The 23,662-nt window shown below is 34.7% G+C and overlaps 1 protein-coding gene across 1 annotated transcript in view; it reads right to left on the bottom strand.

The window, feature by feature from the left end:
* Positions 1-23,662, bottom strand: part of LOC117062424 (lysine-specific demethylase 6A-like) — a 215,907-nt gene that overhangs the window by 132,905 nt on the left and 59,340 nt on the right. The window contains 4 exon segments of the mRNA XM_033175981.1: positions 2,062-2,099; positions 5,133-5,187; positions 17,873-17,993; positions 21,900-21,958. Coding sequence (XP_033031872.1) covers positions 2,062-2,099; positions 5,133-5,187; positions 17,873-17,993; positions 21,900-21,958 — 273 coding nt within the window.

The raw sequence follows: 23,662 nt of genomic DNA on the forward strand, positions 1-23,662 counted from the left end.
TTAATGTTAGAATCAAAAATAATTTCAAGATATTTTACTGTCAAGTGTAATTTTCACCAGCTCTTGTTATTTATTGGGGTCATAAAAAATTATCTAACTGGGGCCAACCACAGTGGCTCACAACTGTAATCCCAGCACTTTGGGAGGCTGAAATGCAAGGATCACTTCAGCCCAGGTGTTTTGAGATCAGCTTTAAAAACACAGCAAGACCCTATCTGTAATAAAAATTAAAACAAACTGGCTTGCAATGTTAGTAGTCCAAGTTACTCCAGGGGTTGAAAGGGAGGATGGCTTGAGTCGAGGAGTTCAAGGCTGCAGTGAACTAAAATTGTCCCCCTAATGTGCTCCAGCTTGGGCAACAAGGGACACCTGATCTCTTAAAAAATAAAATAATAAAATTACTTTTCCTATATCAAAAAATTAAGAAAATGTTTTTAAAACAGCAACAACATAATAAATGAAAAAAATACATACCCTAAACTTGGAATGGCACATTAAGAATTTTTATTCACGACACTCATGAAAAAGATGGGCAATTCTTAACCCATTTATGCCTACTGTTCCACTATTGGAACGCTAAGCATGTGGGAGTTTTTAATCCTACCGCTTAAGGTCATCGCCAAGGTATGTCTGTAAAAATTCAAAAAATTGCAACCTCCACCACAAATGGATTTAAATGCATTCTGTAAAACAAAATCAATCCGTAGGTTAGAATATCCCACCTGAAGGTGTATCAACTTTGATTCAGTAAATCTAAGGCCACTGTGTGTATCTTGTGGAGCACAGGGAGAAGTGAAGTAGAGAAACATATAGATAACTCTTAAAAACTTCCCATGAAGCTTGTCACAGCTGAGTTAAAGAACCAGCCAGTTAAATGTTCTGTGTCTTACTGCATCTCACAGTAACATGAAGAATGGAAAACACACCATCTTTCCTGTCTTGGATATAATCCTGAACCAAATCTACATGTCTACATCACTATTTTCTACTTGTACTAGAAACATAAGGGCAGACCTAAAAAACTACATACGTGTGTTAATAAGCTTCCCCCACCATGAAATCGTTTGTTTTTTGTTTTTCCTTAAGACAGGCTCTCACTCTGCCACACAAGTTGGAGAGCAGTATCACATCACACTGCAGCCTCTGACTCTTCAAGCAAATCTCCAGCCTCAGCCCTCAAAGTAGCTGGAACTATAGGCACATGCCACTACACTTAGCTAACTATTAATTGTACAGACAAGTCTCACACTTTGTTGCCCAGGCTAGTGTCAAACACCTGGGCTCCTGCATCGGCCTCTCAAAATGCTGAAATTAAGATATAAGCCACCATGCCCAACAGGTTACTAAATCTCTCTTTATTTCACAATTTAAATTCAAAATGTTCAGCTACTCATAATATATAGAAACACTACCAATTTTGTAAGTCTACCAACTCCACCACAAACTGTTAATCCATATGTTATTAGTCTTAATACTATATAACAAAATCTGCTACACAAAGCAAAGCATTTAAAAAAAAAGCTAAAATAATTTTAAAAACAAAACAGCCTTGAGGCAGTGGTAACTATCATTTCAAATGGTATGATGTTTAAAAGATAACTCAATCTTAAAGAAAAACAGAAAACTTCAATAACAATGACTTATTACAATCATTCATGAATACTTTAAAATAAAAGTAGACATAACATCCAGGGTTAGAGGAAAGCTTTTTAAATAAAGTATAGAGGCAAATTATATTAAGTCAAAGCACTGCATACATGGCCAATATTGTATTTGGGAAATAAATTAAAATACAGAGTTTAAGGTAGTTACAGAAACTGCTATAAACAAACAGTAAATACAAATCTTAAATTCCTTCATTTGTCTTTAACAATTTGTTCACTAAACAAAATTTCAAACAAATTTAATGACAGTAAAATACAAAATATATGAAAGAGTATAATGCCCACAACTCAAATTGTCTAGTATATTTATTTCATTTAAAGCCTGGTATCTTCAAGTACATTTCATTTCATCTAAAGCATAGGTGACTGCTTTATTTTTGTTCTTAAATTAAAACACTTACCTGGGTTCATACAAATGGGCAATATGAAATTGAACTGCAATGGATCATGGGAAAAGATCAGTTACAATACAGTCTAATGTAATAAAGTAACAAAAAGTAGGGATAATATAAAATGTCAGACATAGGCAAATGCTATAACTATGGAATATACATTTGACTAGCAGTGCAACTTCTGTTTTAGACAATATGCAATTAAACCTAACAAAGATCATGCCAAAAAATATAAAAATGAAGTAATATTGTAACCAATTTATTTATAAGTCTAATAATCATCAAAATCCACAACAGGTAAGTATACATCATACAAAGTTCTTAATCAGAGTATTAAGAAAACATAAGCATTTAAGTTTACATATCTCAACACATGGTATTCAAAATTTTACCTTAAAAACATAATATTTACTCTGTAATCAAGAAATGTTTTTCAATGTGTATGCTTTTTCTTTATATTAAATCTTTTATTAACAACTTTTTTAAGGTGATAGATCAAATACTAGTAACAACATAAGGAAACTTAGTTTTCTTTTAATTCTTCAGAAATAGATCACTGTGGTCAAGAACAAATACAAATAGTCAAACTACCTAAAGAGCAAGACTTCAAAATAATTTATTTGAAGACTCAAATAAGGCAGACTATTTGGTTTCTTTTTGCAGCCCTTCTTAATGCCCAATTTCCCATCACCAGAGCACACAACAAAATCACAATAGATAATTACAAGTCCAAATATTTGAATTTTATAGTTTTTATTCATCCATGATAAACACCTTTTCTTGTTTTAAGATATATCTTTTAAAACTTTCAAAATTATAAACAGAATTTATATTTTTATATAATTCTAAATTCTATATAAAATTTATATTTTTAAAGAAAAGCCCCATAGCAGTCATAAAATTCTGACATCCCTTTGTCTCTCCTCCCTTCTGAATCATCCCTCCTTGCTTCTCCTCACACCATTTCTCTCAGCCTCCTAAAAATAAATTATACCTGGGATGGTTGATACAATTACCAATTCCTAGCTAAACTCTTTCAGATTTTGGTTTAGTGAACCTGGGTAAATGTCTGGAAAGCAGCTTTCCAATAAGTTCCCCATATCTAAAATTGGAGAACAATGCATTAGATAACCATAAATTCCTTTCCATAAGACAGAAATTACTCCAAAATTTTATAATTAACTAAAATCAAACAAACTTTCTGAAACGAAGTAATTGCTTTGGAAAAGACAAATATAAAATGTAATCAGCCATAAAGTAAAACTTTGTTTTTAAAGAAAAAGTATGATTTCAAGATAATACCTCTCTCCCCCAAAAAACAAAAACAACAAAAGAAAAATGTCACATATGCACATACAGCCTCTGTGGTTTACACAGGTCGAGAGGTTTTCTTCATCTTCCTCTCCTTTTTAGAGTTTTCCTTACCACATAAGATCCAGTTAATCAAAATCTCATGTCTTTGAATTGCCGGAGAGAAACTAGATGACAGATTAAGAAAAGGAAAAAAGTACCAGGTGCAGTGACTTGTGACTGCACTCCCAGTATTTTGGGAGGCCCTGAGCCCAGGAGTTCAAGAACAGCCTAAGCAACATGGCAAGACCCTATCTCCACAAAAAATACAAAAAATAAAAAATAAAAATATTAGCCAGGCATTACATGCCCCTTAAAGTTCCAGCTACTTGGGAGGCTGAAGTAGGAGGATCACTTGAGCCTGGGAGATAAAGGTTTCAGTGAGCCATGGTTGTACCAAATGCACTCAGTCTGGTCAAAAGAGTGAGACCCTGACTTAAAAGAAAAAACAAAATTAAAACACCCCGCCCGCCCAAAGAGAAAACCAAAAACCAAAAGCCAAAAACTATGTCCCACATCCCCAATTATCCCCCATATCTGTACTCACCAAATGAAGACAATAGAAAAAGATTAGGGGTAACTGGAATCCTAATCCTATCTGAACTTAAAATACAAATTTAGGCTGGAGTCCCAGGTCTCTGACCTCACCATCCCATAAAATACAACATCATCTTCTGTAGGGTAAAAATCTCCACCTTCATCCTTTTTTTTTTTTTTAATACTGCGTGTTACTCTGTCACCCCGGCGTGTAGTCGCACAATCTCGCTTCACTGAAACCTCTGCCTCCCGGTTTCAGGCAATTCTCCTGCCTCAGCCTCCCGAGTAGCTGGGATTTCAAGTGTGCACCACAGCATCTGCCTAATTTTTGTATTTTTATTAGAGATGGGGTTTTCACCATGTTGGCCAAGCTGGTTTCAAACTACTGACCTCAAGTGATCAACCCACCTCCACCTCCCGAAGTGCTGGGATTACAGGAGTGGGCCACTGCTCCCAGCCCATGTTTCATTCTTGTCTATACATTAAAAGGGAGTGTAACTATATAACTAGGTATGCTTAATATGGCAATTTTCAATTATAGACTGAAATAGGTAAAAAATTGACATAAAAGGTCTTTAATATTCTAACATTTTTATTACAAAGGAAAATTACATTATTTAAATTTTCATATTCTTTTTAAACATGCTTTTTTCCCCAAAATATTAACTGTAGTCATTCACCTTCAAGAATTCAAAAAACAGTATTTATTTTTTAAATTATAGATTTTTAACTTATTCATAAATTTAAAATCTTTCCATTCAGGCTGTGTTTAAAATTGGCTTTGAAAACTTTTGATTTTTGCAACATCACCAAGTACACAAGAAAGTTTCAAAAAATAGGCTTATGGTATGTACAAATTCTAAGATATTAAAAGGTGAATTATTTTTTAATATAAAAACATAGACACCATAAAAGGAGAAAAACTACCTGGCTTAAAGTAGGAATCACTACTTGTTAGTGCTCTTGTGACATATCAATCATTTCTATAGTTATCAAATAATAATACTGACTGTCTTTGGGCAAGAAAAATAGTACCAAAATCAACTCAACTCCAGTGACTTAAACTCTCTGAATCTGGCACATGCCTTCTACTTATTTTCTCAAGAATGAACAAACACAAAGGTATCAGTAGACAGAAAGGTATCATCAATATTCTTTGCTTGAAAGTATTTTGTTTAAAAATACTTACTTTCCGCACTGGACAAAGTACATGGATTACAGTCAATCAAGGCTAACTGAAAATGCTGCAGGAGAAAAGTAAAAATATTAATGCACTAAATTAAGAGTTGCATAAAATGACATTTTCTATTATAGCCTTTCAATGTCTATCATAATTTAACAAAGCTTACACCAATGCACTACACTCAACCAAATAAAATTACTATATTTCCAAATTTATTGTTGAAAATATAACTGTTAATCAAGTTATTTCCCCAAGATAGTTAAGAATGGAGGCTGTATGGAAGAATTTACTGTATTTATATTTTAGTTTTATTAAAAAATGTCAGATATTTGAGTTTTCCAGTAAACAAAATATTAAGGTATAAATTAGACATGTAATTCAATTCACTATTTTAAAATCTGAAAAATACGATTATTTTTTAGAGCATTATAGCTTATCTAGACCTGAACTTCAGAAATCAACTTCGATAATATGAAAATTAACATAAAGAATAAGACATACCTGGTTTTACTGATTCTTCAATGTCACTGTACTTCAAAACATTTAAAACCTGTATGTACAACCTACTTAAACACATCAAGTAACCTATTTTCAAATTGACATGCGAAATGTAGTTGTTCTTTGCCAATAACTTTTTTTTTTCACTTATTGACAAAAGAAGAAACTGGATCTCAAGCACTGAAAGCAGGGTGCTTTTAAACATATTGACATCAGGGTGCTAAACATTTTAAATGTATGTGAATTGTGTATATAAAATATCTAATCAATCATGAAATATTAAAACACTTATATTTTTACTCTAAATATATCATATAAGCCTATGCAGCATGCAAACCAACTTGTAGTTCTGTCCACAGATAGAATGAATAATTGCTAAAATCATATAGTAACTAATGTTTATAATTTATGAACTATTTAACTAAAGATAATAGGCCTTAAAACTCATTTAAATAAAAAATGCACACATCTCTTTCAAACATTCTACAAACTATTCCCATAAATATTCAATTTTCAGAGCCTCCACTAACTTTCAAGAATAATCAACCATGATACCAACAAAGATCAAGCTACTTTAAAAGTCAACTACAAAAAGATCATTATTTACAATGAAAGTATTAAAATTGTACTAAAGATAATAATATTTAATGTTTAAAATGACAAATAATATACATAGTCAAAACATAAGTTGTTTGTAAAAATAAATTATATTCAATGATGTTTAAAAACTAAGTTTCAAGGGAAAAATCAATGTGGGAATCACTGAGATCCTAAATACGCCTAGTCAAATTGAGAACTGTCAATTAACAAAGAACAAAATTAATGTTTTCTACATGATATTACAATCAAAGAATGATAACAAATAGCATCAAGAGAGTGAATACTTTAGCTAGTAGACATAGGCTTGGCCTCTGTGTTATAATATTTAAGTTAGACTTTTCAGCAAATGGCATTTTAAAAACTAAGTATCTGTATGAAAAAAGTTGGGCCTCTGTTATGTCGTATGCAAAAGTTAGCTTAAATTGGATCAGAGACATAAACTTAAGAGCTAAAACTATTAAAGTCTTAGAACAATAAACAGGAAAAACCTTTATGACATTGAATTTGACAGTGATTTCTTGGATATGACAGAGACACAGGTTAAAAAAAAAACACAGATTTACTTAGCTTCATCAAAATTAAAAATTTTTGTACATGAATGAACCACAATCAAGATACTGAAAAGAAAAAAAATGCAAATTATAAACTGGATAAGGAATTAAAATGCACAATACAAAATATGTTACAAAAAGACTGAAAAATTCAAAATAGGCAAAGGACTTGAACAGACATCTCGAATAATACAAATGGCCAATAAATACATGAAAACATCCTCAAAATTATTAGCTATTAGGAGAAATACAAATGAAAACCACAATGTGATACCAATTCACTCCCATTTGGATAGCTACTACCAAGTAAACAAACAGAAATGAAAAAGATTTTTTTCTCTTTTTTCTTTTTTTATTTACTGGCAAAGCGAAGAAGAAATTGGATCTCAAGCACTGAAAACAGGACTCAAACTCTGTGTACACCAATGTTCAAGGCAGCATTATTACAGGAGCCGAAGTGGAATAACAGAAATGTTCACCACAGATTAAAAGATTAAGAAAATGTGGTTTAACTGTAGAATATTATTCAGCCATATTCATCCCAAAGGAATGGGAAGCTTCTGCCAGGGAATCTAAGGTTGCAGTGAGCTCAGATCACACCACTGTTCTCCAGCTTTGGTGACAGAGTGAGACCTTGTCTCAAAAAAAACACAGAAAACAAAAAGGAATTCTGATACATGTCACGACATTGATGAAAACCTGAAATATGCCAAGTGAAATAAGCCAGATATAAAACTACAAACATTGTACAAGTCCACTTATATAAGACACACAGAGAGTTCTACTGAGAGCTAGAAAGTAGAAGAGTAAAGGAACTCCCAGGTACTTAGAGGAAAAAAGAATGGCAAAGTATTGATTTATGGGTGGAAAAGTTTTGTATAGGATAATGTAAAGTTCTGAAAACAAGTGGTAATGGTTACACTGCATTGTAAATAATGCCACTAAAATGTATACTAAAACAGTTAAAACGATAAATTTCATGTTACGTAAATCTTCCCACAATAGCAACCAAACAAAAAAGACAAAACCTAAAAGTATTGAGGCTTCATTTAACTTATGAAGTTACTATTTAACTTCGTTTTTTAAAACTTACCGCTTGAAACACATTCTGATATTGGTAAATTACTCATAATCAAATAGGCTTTTAATGATAAATACTTCATCAATCATTAATGAGAGATGATAACGTATGAAGGGGTTCAGAATATGCCACCCCAAAATATGTGATTTTGACATAAATATTACTTTGAGCTACAGGCAAATAAGAAACAGGCACAATAAAACTCCCTATCCTCCTTTCTACTTGAAAGGACAAGGTGATTCTTAATTTCTGAAAGACAACTCTATACTCTTATGAACCTAAAGGCAGCACAGGAGTAATCTATATAACTTCTCCCAAATATTTGCCTTTCCACAATTTGCTTCCCCTAGAAACTTCAAGTCCTTCCGTTTGTCTTGTCAGTTCTCTATAAATTTACTGTTCTTTTGGTTACATCTCACAGCAGCCCATATTGTACACTCTTCTGAGTTACTCACAGAAAGAAAAAACTTCAGGACCCTCTAAATGTATGATGCCAAGAGGTAGTTAAACCCTGGAAACTGAGTCACACAGAATGTTTGCAATTCTGTTTCTTATGGTTTCCTGGACAACAGCTCCTGCTCGCTGAACTTGTTCAGTACACAATTAAGAGACACCAGACATTCCCCCTTCCAATCACTGATCTTGAGATTAACTGTCTCTTTTATCGGCCTAATTCAGACTGGATGGTGCCTAAGACCCCATAACAGTTATATCTTTGTGTAAAATGTTGAATATACTTTCCTGAAAGATAAAGACTACCTCAACAAATCAGATTTTTGTTAACTCCGCAGTAAGTCTTACATAGAAGAAAGCTTTGTCTGTATAAGCGAACCCAAGCTTCTACACTTTGGAAAACTAACTTCCCTGGAATCTGTGTTTGCAGGGACCTTAGCTTTGCAGTTGAATAAACTCTTCTTAAACATTATGCTGACCTTTTTGATTACTTAGGTTGACACTCATCACAAAGTTCTCTAGTGTATAATGTGCAATGCACACATTAATAAATTTGTTTATTTTTCTCTTGTTAGTCTTTATGTCAGTCTAATATTCAGGGCCCCAACCAATGAACCTAAAAATAATTGAAGGCAAAAGTTTTTTTTTTTTTTTCATATAAGATCAAAACAATTGCAGACATTGGAAATAAAATGCTCAAAAAAAAAAAAAATTGGGCCGTATCAATGTCAACTTCCCAGATGTTACCTTTGAGAAAAACTGATGAGTATAGGATCTTTTTTGTATTACCTTTTATAATGATACATATATATTTTTGAAATAAAAATAATAAAAGCAAAACTGGGAAATAAAAATCTTATTTCCTGAAGAAAAACCCAACATTTGAACACTGTGAACATTTCTTTTATTTCCCCTTAGTTCTGTAGTTTGAATATTCCATTCAAAATTCATGTTGAAATTTAATTGGTATTGTGACATTATTAAGAGTAGAGATCTTTAAGAGGTGATTAGATCAGAAGGGTTCTCTCTCATGAATAGATTAATGCTGTCATCAAAACAGTGGGTTCCTTAGAAAAAGGGTGAGTTTCACCTGGTATCTTTCTATCTTAATGTGATGCCTTTCACCATGTTCTGACACAGCAAGAAGACTTTCTTCAGACGTAGTCCCAAGATCTAGGACTTCCTAGCCTCTTGAACTTCAAGTCAAATAAATCTTTCTTTATAAATTACCAGTCTCTAGTACTCTGTTGCAGGGGCAGAAATGAACTAAGACACTTGGTTTCCAAACCGAAATGTGGATCCTTAACATGCTAACAGAACAAGACAATACAGACTATTTTTTAAGTATATGAAGTATCGGAAGCACAGAATACTTATTTTCCTCAACACAAAAAGAAAATCATAATAGCCACACTTCAGACTATACTATATTTTTAAGTAAAATCTGTCTTGAAATCATATTAAATATATGAGAATACAGCCTTTCCTAAACAAGTCACCACAGGATAGAAACTGGCCTGAAAAGAAAATAATCTGGCCAGGTGCAGTGGCTCACTCCTGTAATCCCAGCACTTTGGGAGGCCCAGCACCTTGGGTGGATCACCTGAGACCAGGAGTTCAAGACCAGCCTGACCAATACGGTGAAGCCTTGTCTCTACTAAAAATACAAAAATTAGCTGGGCGTGGTGGCAGGTGCCTGTAGTCCCAGCTACCCAAGAGGTTAAGACCCAGGAGGGTCTTGTTTGAACCCAGGAGGCAGAGGTTGCAGTGAGCTCAGATTGCGCCACTGCACTCCAGCCTGAGTGACAAAACCAAGACTCTGTTTCAATGACAAAACCAAGACTCTGTTCAAAAAAAAAAGAAGAAAATAACTTGTAAGATTATAGCACTTCAGTACTATTTTAGTAAAACCTAAAGAAAAAAGATCAGTATATAATTCAAATTACTCAGCCTATTTGTCAGTACTGAAGATCTGCCAGGAGCAATAAAAAATTTGAATGCTATAGTAAAATTACTGCTTTACTATTCCACACCCCTAAGCAGCATAAAATGCCAAACATTTTTAAACAGCAAATACTTTGAAACTACATACTTCAAAACATCCATATGAGAAAATACTTTTAAAACATATTATATATTTATAAAAGAAAGTCATGCACAACACCTCACATTATAAAAGGCTAAATTAAATACCATGAACCAAAAAAAAATAAACATTAAGACAGTAAAGGAAATAAGACAAAATTATATAACCTCATCTCCGTTTTCAGTATCCAGTACTCAAACTAGAGTCACCCAATCCTCAAATTAATGACTAAGCTTAAGAATGACCTTTCCAAAGACAAATTATCAATTAAACCACATTTCTGAAGACATGAGTACTCTATTGCTGCAAAATATTGTTCTGTATCTTTAGTTGTAGCAATTATCCCAAAAGAATTATGGATGTCTAGGAAGATGCTCTTAGTTCGGTCTCATCCAAATTCTGCTGTCATGAAGTAAAACTCCAGTCAACTGCAATATTTCCCATTTCTTAAAAGTGGAAGAGTCCCACACCTGTAATACTTTCTCCACTCCCTCACTGGTTTGTTGTCTGCCTCAGCAAACATCATCTTATCCTCTTAAAAAAAAATCTTAGGCTAGGGTTCAAACCTGCATTATGAAGCCTTTTCTGGATCTCCCCAGGCAATAACTTCTGTTGCCTAGACAGCAGTTTGATCAAAATGTTTTTGTACTAAGTATACAGAAACATTAGAAATAACTCAATAAAATATGGAACTAATTTTAAAATCAATTTAGTATAACCATTCTCCTTCTAGGAAAGCAGTGTATCAAGTATGCATCTGCTAAATATAAACTATGCTAATTAAAGAAGCATTTCTCAAGCCCAACTACAACGCATCTAAATACAAAACATGGGCACTAAAAATAAAGTTATCAAATGGTTACTTCCGACAATTCAGAATACTGTAGCCCATGTCCTTATCCTTGAGGAATACATTCTAAGACCTCTAATGGATGCCAGTAATCTTAGATAGTAATGAACGCTACAGATACAATGTTTTTTCACTCTGGTAACTGAGACAGCTAGTAAGTGACTAACGGACAGGCTAATATATACAGCCTGGATACGATGGACAAAAGATGATTTCATCATGCTGTTCAAAAGGGGCACAGGATTTAAAACTCGTTTTTTTTGTTTTGTTTTTTTGAGACGGAGTCTCCTTCTGTCACCAGGCTGGATCTCAGCTCACTGGAACCTCCGTGTCTCAGGTTGAAGCGATTCTCCTGCCTCAGCCTCCCCAGCAGCTAGGACAACAGGCACACGCCACCACGCCCAGCTAATTTTTGTATTTTCAGTAGATACGGTGTTTCACTCTGTTGGCCAGGGTAGTCGCAATCTCTTGACCTCATGATCCAACTGCCTCAGCTTCCCAAAGTGACACAGGTATGAGCCACTAAGCCCAGTGACAATTTAAAACTTATGAATTGCTTGTTTCTGTTTATTTCTCTTTATTTTCCATTTAATATCTCTGACCAAGGTTTCAGGTAATTGACCTCAGAAAACAACACTGTGGGTAAGGGGCGACTACTGCAAACGTATATGCTCTACTAATCTTTAAAAATTTCCTTGTAGAAAGTCAGGCATAATGGCGCAGAACAGTAGTCCCAACTACTTGGGAGTCTGAGGTGGAAGGATCACTCTGGGCGAGGAGTTTCAGGCAGAGTACTATGATCATGCCTGTGAATAGCCACTGCACTCAATCCTGGAAAACAGTGACAGCCAGTCTCTTAAAGTATAATTTCCTTATATAAAATATATTTTAAAATCTCTCATTCTTATTTATGATAAAAAATGTTATTCATCAATGTATACTTTGAGCTTGGTCAATACTGAGCAAATACAGCCCTCAAATATCCTTTTCATTTGACAGGTAAACTGCATGCCTACTAAGGCCACGTATTATGCATGTAAGAATAAACAAACATAATCTCTCCACCAAAAAGCTTTAGCCAGAGAGAAATATTAAAGTAAATAATTATGTTCATCTGATCAACTCAGCAATGGCAAGAAGTTCACATAAAAGTACAAGACGTCCAGTACAGATCTAACCACCTACAAAAGGATGCCTCTTTGAAAAAATGTTATTAAGATAGGACCTGCATAGATAAGTAAAAGTTACCATGAACGAGTTCTAAAAAATTCACTACAGAATAACAAGCATCTGTTAAGGGCCCAAAAAAACATGAAGGAGATAATATGAAATTGTATTGTCTTTTTCTATTCTGAACATAATCCTAACGATAGAAAACTACTGAAGTGTTTAGGACAAAAAGTGACAATCTGAGCTCCATTTAAAAATAATCTTTCTTTTTCAACAGATATCACTGCTGCTCCTTAATATTTTTAGTTATCTTTCCAGACACATAAAAAGATTAACTCAGATTCCTTGAGTGTCAGGTGTGACCTGGTGAGCTAATAAATCAATTTTCTTAAAGGAAAAAAGATTAAACAGACATTTCTCAAAAGAAGACATATAAGCAACAAACAGGTATATGAAAAAAGTTTAACATCAATCATTAGGGAAAAGCAAATGAAAATTACAGTGAGATATCACCTCATACATTTAAAGGCAGCTATTATCAAAAAGACAAAGTATCATGCTGATACAGTTACAGAGAAAAGGGAAGTCTTAACAAAGCTGCTGGGAATGTAAATTGGTGCAGTCATATGGAAAAAAGTAAGCAGATTCTCCTCAAAACTCAAATTACAATATGATCCAGCAATTCAGCTACTGGTATTTAACCAAAGGAAATGAAATCAGTAGGTGAAGAGACATCTGTCAAGTTTATTGCAGTCCTATTTACAGTAGCCATGATATGAGATCAACCTAAGTGTTTATCAATGATTGAACAAGGTCAGAAAATCTGATATATATGTGCATACGTGTATGTATATATGCGTATATAATACATACACACATTGTTCTTCCATTTAAAAGGAAGAAAGTACCAGTAAGTTATTTCTTCTTTCAAATTAATGTAGTTACAACTCTGATGAAGAAAAAAAAAAATGGTACTTTGTATATCATTTCACTTAAAGTTGAAGTTTCCAAGAAACTATTTGATGATGTTAAATGAGATCTTAAACTGTGCTGTCATTTACGGTCACACAGATGAACCAGGAGGAAATTAAGACAAATACTGCATGATCTCAGTTATTCTAGAACACTGTTAAAAAACCTGATCTCATAGAAATATAGAGTAGAACAGTGGTCATCAGAGGCCAGCAAAGACTGGAGGGACAGAATGAAGCAGAGAAATTAATCAAGGAGTACAAAATGATAGGTGGATAAGAGGAATAACTTCTGGTGTTCTATACAGCATAGCAAGCAGACTACAATAAGCAATATTATATAGTGTGTATCTCAAAATAACTAGAAAAAAGATTCCAAATGTTCTTATCATGAAGAAATGTCTGAGGTGATGAATACGCGAAAACTATGATGTGATCACTACCCAATGTATACATGTGTCAGAAGCATCACACTGTATCCCCTAACTATGTTCAATTATTACGTGTCAATTAAAAATAAAATTTTAAAAATAATTTTAAAATTAAAAAAAATTGTTAAATACGACACAGTTTATTTTTATTCAAGGCAACTTAGTAATCCCAAAATGATCTGAGGAATAAGGTCTGAGTTGTTTTGTTATATGCATTTATGATCTCTTACCACAGCAAATTTTAAGAGTTTAAAAAGTCCTCACTAACAACTTTATTTCACGACTTAATAACGTCAATCACAATTGATGTTCCATGAGTTTTAATCCAGACTCTGTCCTTAAATAAAACTATTTTATATTAACACGTAGATAGGGACTGCTGGTCTATGTGCCGTTATATAATTAAAAGCAATTTTAAAGAGCACTTGATTTCTGATCTAGATATGTCTCCTGTCACAGTCATCCATTCGATATTTGTTAAGAACCTACATGATGTCTTAATTTTTTAAGCTTATTTTTGTTAGGTTATGTACAGTACTTAGAGTATCCTAAATACTGAAGAACAGAGTAAAATTTTGTTAGATAATTTTATATACCTTACTTACTATGTCTTAGAAGGTGGATATAGTTATTCTATGTCCACAGATATCATAAGAACCAATTAGACACCCTGAGACAAGGTTATACATTTATTTAAAAGGCAAAATAAAATCAATTTATGTTTTTAAAAATGCTACAAGAGTAATAAAACATGAGCTTTTTTTTGTCCTGGTTTTGAACATGGGAATGATGCCGTTAATTTGCATCTTCCTTACCCCTTTCATATCTGCCTCTTAAATCAGCATTTATTATTTTCCACTAGCAAATTTTAAGGGAACAATAAATACCTCAGTACGCTCACCAATAATCCTCATTTTCAAACACAAAGGATTTAAAAAATTCAAAAGTTTCTAATGTTGTGTGTTCAAATAAACTAGCACATACAGAGATAAGCAAATATTTAGTAAACTTCTATACAATCTTTTTTCCGGCTTTACTGAGGTATGTATATATGCCTCAAAACAAACATGAATATGGATTTTTGATGAGGTATCTGTATACCTGAATCAACTAACCTTCAAGTCTGGACTTCCTATTATGAGTTAGAAATTTTTGAGCTGGAATTTATAAAGTAAAGCCCAAAATGTCCCTCAAAGCACACTTTGCCAGAAAACACTTGCTGTTACACAAATATGATGATAGATTCCATCTTTAGCTAGATAAACTACTAACCAGCTAAAGAAAACTGGAAACTTTGAAAACGGAGATATTTGTTCTAACTCAAACCTGTATTCATTTAAAATGCTAAGTACTTACAGCAATATACAGAAATATCTCTTTCTCAGTTAAATTATTGATACCTATAACAATCGCAACAATAGACCAGGAAAATTTTGATTATGAGGGAAAACTTAAGAAACAAAATTTCAGGATGAGATAAAAATCAAGTAAGATATTCAAGCTGAGAGCGAGATTAATGTTGAAAACATCCCAAAACTTTTTAATGCTATACAAACGAAATAAACATCAAAAGGTTGTTGTTGGATGTTTAAAATAAATGAAAGATGGGCAAAAACAAAGAAAACAGCATATATCTAAGACATTTTTTGCTAAAACCAACATTACTTGAAGGATTTGTTACCCTTTACATATGACTAAGCAAAGAAAAGCACATACAGGCATGAGTTATCTGTTACAACTAAATAACCAGGAACACTCTCAGTGAGTTGATGAACTCATGACAATGAACCCTCAAATTACTCTCAGCCTAAATATTTAAATACTTCCACTTCATTAAAATAAGAGCTTTGCATCCATAAAATTCTTTAAGATAACACTGTATTTACTACTGAATTAAATCTTTTCTCCTCTGGTTTTTATATGCATATTTCATACTTAGGAAAAAAATAATGTATTGTGCTTATTCCTTTCTCTCTCCAATATATTTCCAAAGAACACAACCATAAAACATTGCTGTGGCAAAACAAATACGTTCTCAGAAAATTTTACCCTACTTATTTTCTGCTGTAAAACATCTTAGAGCCTTTTACAGACATTATATGTTAGTGTGTGTGTGAATATATACATACACATACATATACGTATATATATATACATATACACATACAATGTGCAGAGAGGATTAAATCTACAAAGTGGCATAGCTGTACTTATTTTCAATTTCAAATCCACAGGTATCTCAAATGGTAAGCAATTTGAAAATGTTGCTCTGAATTTGAGAAAAACTGAAAGTTTGAGAATTTCAGAAAAACTGAAAAATTCTGTTCTACTTTTCCACATCAGTTGCACTTAACCTTGGACTTAGGGACTCCTCAATTCCACTTTTTTTCTGAGTAGTGTGAAATCTAATTTACATAGTTTACTTGCAATGATTTTAATGTTTTGGGATGACTATGTTCCATCAGTATCATTCTTTAAAAACATAAACAGCAGAAACAGTTTACATAATTGTAAACCTTAAAACGAGGCATAATTGAGTAAGAAACACACGCAGTTAAGGCATTAATTCAGCAACTCTGGATTGGTCAGACAAGCACATTCAAAGAAAGGTATGAATCTTGACAAGCTCCTGACAGTAATCTCTGAAGTCCTTGGAATATCTAGTCTGACAAGAGTGTCTTTATTTATCTGGGGCTTTGGTTCATCCCAGATAGTTATGATAATAACTGATTTATGGCAGAGGCCTGGGGCAATATGGTATCAGACCTCTCTCTATAGGCACTGGAGACTGAGCTACTAAGGGAGCCCAACTTGGAGGCTACTAAGGCAGCTTAGTAGGCAGGTCCTCCACAGCTACAAGATCAAATTCTAGTAAAAACTCTGAAAAGCAACAGTCAGTGAGCTCTTCTGGTGGACAATATTCTGTTCATGTTTTCCTAACTTGCTGTAGGGAGAATCAACTGCAGCTTACAGATGTACAATAGAGGACAAACGAAATCTTCCACCTGGTTCTCTCTCTTAGACTTTGCCCTTATATGTCTTTTCCTTAATAATTTTAACCTGTATCCTTTCACTGTAATAAACTGTAACCATGAATATAAGTGTTATTTGGGTTAAGTTCCTCTAACAAATAACTGAATTTGAGGGTTTGGGGAACCCCAAACAACACAGAGCTTTTAAAAAGTATTCCTTTAAGTTTTTCTCTGTTAGTGGGTTCAAAGTAAATCCTATTGTTAAGTCACATAAATACCCTCCACCTTTAAAATTAAGATAATCTACAAAAGAGCTGTATCTGGAAAAGGAGAAACATACTTAACAGTCATAAAATCACAAACCTTATTATTTTCTCCAGAAGCTATAATTCTTTCAAAAAACAATGCTTTTAACTTAAAGGTAAGGCCTATTTTCATTAAAGTCTTGGAAAACATGAAACAGCTGCACATAGCAAAAAACTAAAAAAATTTTGAGAAATCAAATTTCCACAGAATTAAGATATTTAAACAATAATTTAATTTTTCCCAAAAATCTGCATATTACCCAAAATCTGTGTATTTACCAACTGGCAGTCCAAAAGCCTGAGAGAGAATATTATATTATACAACTTTGTTATGATATGTTTGCTATTATAGGTGTAGGTTTCTAATGAGACCTATACAAAACAATAATCAATAGTTAAATCACTGGTATGACATCACTAATTGGCCCGTTCTCTCTCTTTTTGGTGGCAGACACATGCAATAATGTTGATGCTCAAAGGAAATCAAAACTTTCACCATCTCCTGATTATATAAAAACTTTTAAAATTAAATAAAACAAAAAGTTTAAGACGTTAAAGTTATCTTGCAAGTGTTCGTATTTATTTTATATACTGAAACTCAGTTCCAACCTTTTCTCAACCCTTTAGGTTATATCCTCAATTTTCTAACATTTTTATAGTGCTAAATTCCAACACTTCTCAGAGACATTAAATAAAGTGTGCGTGGGCAAATGTGCATGCGCGCATACACATACATGCACGTGAAATTGTGTATGTGGGAAAAATCTCAACCACCTACCTTTAAACTAGACTTGTAGTCTGTGTTCACTTTGAACATGAGCCCAAGTCGTAAATGAATTTCCTTGGCTCGACAAAAGCTGGGGTCAACATAAAGCACATCTTGAAATGCTTTAATTGCCCTGAAAAACATATAAACATAAGAAACTGTAATTTTTAATACTTATGTGTATGTCCTAAGTATAGGAAATATTCTAGGTATTCAATTTTAATGAAAGTACCAACTTTATAAAAAACAGTATGAATGAATAGAAAATATTAGAAAGGGGTAAGAAAGCTCATAAGCCTTTTTTTCTCAATTCCATCAACTATTCAAAAATATCTAAATTTTAGTGGAAATTACTACAAATCTTTCTGAAACATCTCAAGGAGGAACAGCAGGAAAATGTGAAAAGGTGAGAAAGTGAAGTGAGAAAGTTAATCCTCCTTCTATTCAGCTTCATATAAGCCAACTTTTAAAACTTTATTTCTGCCTTTCACTTTTGGTTTTTTTTTTTTTTTTTTTGAGAGGGAGTCTCGCCCTGTCACCCAGGCTGGAGTGCAGTGGCCGGATCTCAGCTCACTGCAAGCTCCGCCTCCCGGGTTTAAGCCATTCTCCTGCCTCAGCCTCCCGAGTAGCTGGGACTACAGGCGCCCGCCACCTCGCCCGGCTAGTTTTTTGTATTTTTTAGTAGAGACGGGGTTTCACCATGTTAGCCAGGAGGGTCTCGATCTCCTGACCTCGTGATCCGCCCGTCTCGGCCTCCCAAAGTGCTGGGATTACAGGCTTGAGCCACCGCGCCCGGCCTCACTTTTGGTTTACTCTTTTTTTGTAAATAACGAGGTCTCAATCCGTTACCCATGCCAGAGTGTAGCAGGACAATAACAGCTCACTGCAGCCTGGACCTCCTGGGTTCAAGCAATCCTCTTACTTCAGCCTTCTGAGTAGTTGGAACTACAGGCTCATGCAACCATACCTAGCTAATTTTTTTCATTTTTTGTAGACCCTTTGATGTCCTGGATGGTCATGAACTTCTGGGCTCAAGGGATCCTCCTGCACAAGCCTCCCAAAGAGCTGAAATTACAGGCAAACACCTGGCCTGTTTGCCATTATCTAACTACTATTCTAAGTATGTGTAATAATATGGGTAGGGGATCAACTTTCATTTTTTTCACATAGATTTCCTATAGTCTAGCATAATTTGCGGAGCAGACTATTTTAATCCCAGAGCAATATGGTGCTACCTTTGATATAAATCAAGTACTCATGTTCATGTGGGACTGTTTCTGGGTTCTCCCATCTAATTCAGTGTTCATTAGTCTATCAATCCACGTTTGCTTAAATGCTATTATATTGTCTTAATTATTGTTTCTTTTTAAAATGGGTCTCTCCAGTAAAGAAAACCCACAGATAAGTAGAGGTTTTTTTTTTTACTAGTGAGTTTATTTTGAATTATTTTTACTGCTTGAATTATGTAAATGATAACTTCCTCAAAAATAAATACAAGAGCAAAAAGTCTGCTTGAATCTAAATTATTCTCCAAATACTCTGAAAGTAACAATTTAGAATCTTAAGTGTTTCTAATGACAAATGACAATTTTCTATAGAGTATAAAAAGATATAGATACCAGTAATAACACAAAATAGGATATAGGATACACACATGCCCCAACAGGTCAGTCTGATAACTAATTTCCTACTTCTAAAATTATGTATATTTTTATACATAATTAATATCCATTAATTCCAAGATTACACATTTTAAAAGGTAGGGGGATTGGGGAATTATACAGATATCACTTAAAGGCATTAATCTTTCACTTAGCATAGTAACATATATATTAAAGTCATTACTATTTTGTATCTATGTTAGCTTTATCTCTCAATTGATTGTATGTTCTTATCTTCAATCTGTGGGAAAACATGAGTTATCACAACTATATTAAACTTAACATGATGCACATTTGTTTATTTCCCCTAAACTGTATAGGAATACAGTTTCCCTGTCACTAGTCTTACACTGGACTTCACCTAAGTTAATTCTGGCTAAAATGATTTTATCTATAAGCCCAGAGAAATAATTATACATACTGATTAAAATAACCACCTTCCCATCTTTACATGAAGCAAAGTATAATAAATTATTCTACTAACTAAAACTTATATCCTTATTTTGAATACATGTCCCTAAATTCTTTACCACTGTTAACACTGACTTGGGCAGTCAGGGTCAGGTCCCCAGTGAAACCTGACGTTCAAGCCAGAGAAAGCCTGAAGCCTGAAAACTGGGCTGCCAGTTCCAGGTTGAGTCTGTGACCCACAGTGAGAACTTCCTTGACAACTTTTAGCCAGCCAAAACGTGCTTTTTCTAGGCCCACCTTGGACCAATCAGCATGCACTCCCCCATTCTGAGCCGACACAAACCCCAGACTCAGCTATACTTTAGCACTATCCACCTTTGGGTAGGGGATACCCACTTTAGCTCCCCTCTCAGCTGAGAGCTGTTCTGTTTCTCAGCAAAACTTCTCTGCCTTGCTCACCCTCTAGTTGTCCATGTTACCTCATTCTTCGTGGACCCAGAACAAGAACCCAGTACCCACCAAAGGGCAAGGCATAAAGTGACTGCAACACTGTAGTCCTCCTGCCCTCTGCCTGCACCGGGCAGCTACCCCATTTGACAGGAAGCAGCAGTGGGACCAGGCCAGCCCAGGAGCTGTTGTCTGGAACCAGGTAATGGGACTGACCCAACTGGCAGGCACGCAACTCCGTTCATTGGAAGTGTGTGGACTTGGTGAGGGAGCGATAATTATGTGCTGTAACATTTGTGGGGGCTCAGACACCGGAACTCCCCAAGCCAGGGCTGTAACAAACCGTAACACCCCCTTTGGGGCTCTGTGGTTTCTGGTATCTCCAAATATTTTCAGTGCCACAGTGCTCCCCTAGTCCAGATGCCCAAGGTGGAAGCCACTGAAGGTACTGTTGGTCCAGCCCTAGACTTGCACAGAACTCACCCATGTGCCAGCAACTGGAGCTGCCCAACCTGCCAACACACCTAACTGTATGCCATGGCCAGACCCCATGGTCACTGGCTCACCCACATCTTGTAACTCTGCACCTGGCTCCCCACTGGTGGGTGTGAGATCTGGGCGGGTACTATGAGCCTAGCACAGCCTGCAGGGCCAACTGGGCAGAGCCAGTCCAGCCATCAGGAACCAAACTTGAGCAGAGGCCATACCAGCCAAACAGGTCTTGTGAAGCAGCACCCAAAGGATCCTTTGTCGTTACCCTTCCCAATGATAACTGAACAGAAATGTCTTTTGATTTCAATGCCAAAATATGCAGAAACTACACATTTTTTTGCTTTCAGTAGGAATTTTGTTTAAATTATTAAGACTGGGGACCCAGACATCAGGTCTGCTTATACTACTAAATAAATGATTAAATAACAGTGACCAAGAACTAACAGATTTATGACTGATTATACAGGAAGGTTATGAATTAAGTTTAAGATCCGTTAAAACAATGTATACCATTCATGAAAAAAAATCATCACAGAATCTTTAATGCTCAGTAGCAAACAATTCAGTATTTCCAGACTTGAGGTAATTAAATGGCTGAAAAGCAGAGAAGGAAGAAAAACAGATGGTAGGAAAAGCTACCCAGGTTGAAGTTACATATTCACCTGTGGGAAAACACGTCAAATAGCTGTCAGTGCATATTTAAGAACTTTGTAATAAACATTACGGCAACCTACACATTGCGAATCTTGATCCTATTTTACCCTATCTGAGTGCTGTCACAGTCCAAAGGAAGATAATCTGTGACATTATCCAGAGGAAGATAAACTGTGACAGCACTCAAATAGGGTAAAACATAAAACAGGAGCATGGCAGTTTATAATCAAGTTACCAGTTACTGGCCAAGAGGAAAGGATGATAGGTTGAACTTGATTAGGAACTCCCATAAAATAAGTGATACTACTGGAAATGTATGGTTATAGATATTAAAATCACCATTTACTGGAAACAAATGGTATAAGTTAACTTACCAATGAAATGCATTGTAGTAGAAGTAGACCAAACCAAGGCCATATAAAAATGCAGCATTCTGTTAATATAAAACACAAAACAACCCTTATAACAGATTTTATATCTATTACACATATTAGTAAGAACTCAAGTAATGAGATGTTTTAAGTTCTGAATATTTTACCATATATTATAATACTCTTCTCTACTTTTTCTCTAGTTCTCTCCATTTTGTAAATTGGAATCCATTTTCCATTCAATGTTACCAAAAAAGTAGTAACTTTTTTTTAATGCACAGCATTACCCTCTACTAAATGTTAGCACATACTGTGCATCCCTTATCCAAAATATTGAGACTAGAGGTTTTCCAAATTTCCAACTTTTCTGGGTTTTAAGTACTTGCATATCCATAGATACCTTGGGGATGGAACCCAAGTTTAAACACAAAATTCATTTGTTTTCTGTATAGCTTATACACATAGCCTGAAGGTAACTGTGTACAAAACGCCAATAGTTTTGAGTATGAAACAAAGTTTTTGATATTGAATATCTGAAAGCGAAGGTGTCACAATTTCAGCCACCAAGAGCACAATCTGTGGTTGTTTGGCATCACCATCATTTGTAATCAGGAATTTACATATGCCACTGACAAGTAACCACTTTCTTATACTAATTCACATGTAAGTGCTTAAAACAGTAAAAAAAAAAAAAAGACACAACATTATACAGTGAAAAAACAGTGTCTGGGTAACTAAATAGCAAGGTAGCATACAATCATGGGCCATGTTAATGACAGACAACATATATATATACAACAGTGGTCCCACAGGACTATAATAATTGATTTTTACTGAATCTTTTCTATGTTTAGATATACAAACACCACTGTGTTATAATTATAGTATTCAGTATTATAACATGCTACACAGGTTTGTAGCCTATAACCTAGAGGCTATACCATAGAGCAAAGCTGTGTAATAAGCTGCATCATTTAGGCTTCTGTAAGTATACCATATGATGTTCCACAATGATGCAACTGCCTAACAATAAATTTGTCAGATTGCATTCCTATCATTAAGAGATGTATAAGTGTACCTGTATCAGTTGATAAACTGCAACAACAACAAGAACAACAGAACAGCAGGCTCTCAGTCTCCACCTATGATGCTGTATTTTGATGAAAAATTTACTGTACACACTGTATTATTTATTTATGTTTTGATAGGGAGTCTCTGTCATCCAAGCTGGAGTGCAGTGGCATGACCTAGGCTCACTGCAACGTCTGCCTCCCAGGTTCAAGCGATTATCCTGCCTCAGTCTCCTGAGTATCTGGGACTACAACTGCCCACGATCACACCCAGCTAATTTTTGTATTTTTAGTAGAGATGGGGTTTTACCATGTTAGCCAGGCTAGTATGGAACTCCTGAGCTCAAGAAATCCACCTGCCTTGACTTCCCAGATGCTGGGATTACAGGCATGAGCCACCATGCACGGCCTAAATGGCTTGTTAAATGTTTCTGCAGAATTATCTGCCTCATACACAAATGGCTTTTACCTTGGACGTCTTTCATCTTATAAACTGACATGATTTCTTGTTATGAATGCCTGCTGTCCTAGTCCTTCGATGAGTCCATGAGGCATTTTCATCACATTGTCTGTAGACACCTTCCCTGCAGTCTTAAAAATATCATCTTCATCATCACTATTATCACAATCACCTTAATTCAACCAGACTATTCTGGCTATTTCACAATTGTTAAATGAACAACCAGGGCCTTATTA

This window comes from Trachypithecus francoisi, unplaced genomic scaffold (assembly GCF_009764315.1).
Source record: "Trachypithecus francoisi isolate TF-2019V2 unplaced genomic scaffold, Tfra_2.0 Contig00131, whole genome shotgun sequence".
In the NCBI taxonomy this organism is placed as follows: domain Eukaryota; kingdom Metazoa; phylum Chordata; class Mammalia; order Primates; family Cercopithecidae; genus Trachypithecus; species Trachypithecus francoisi.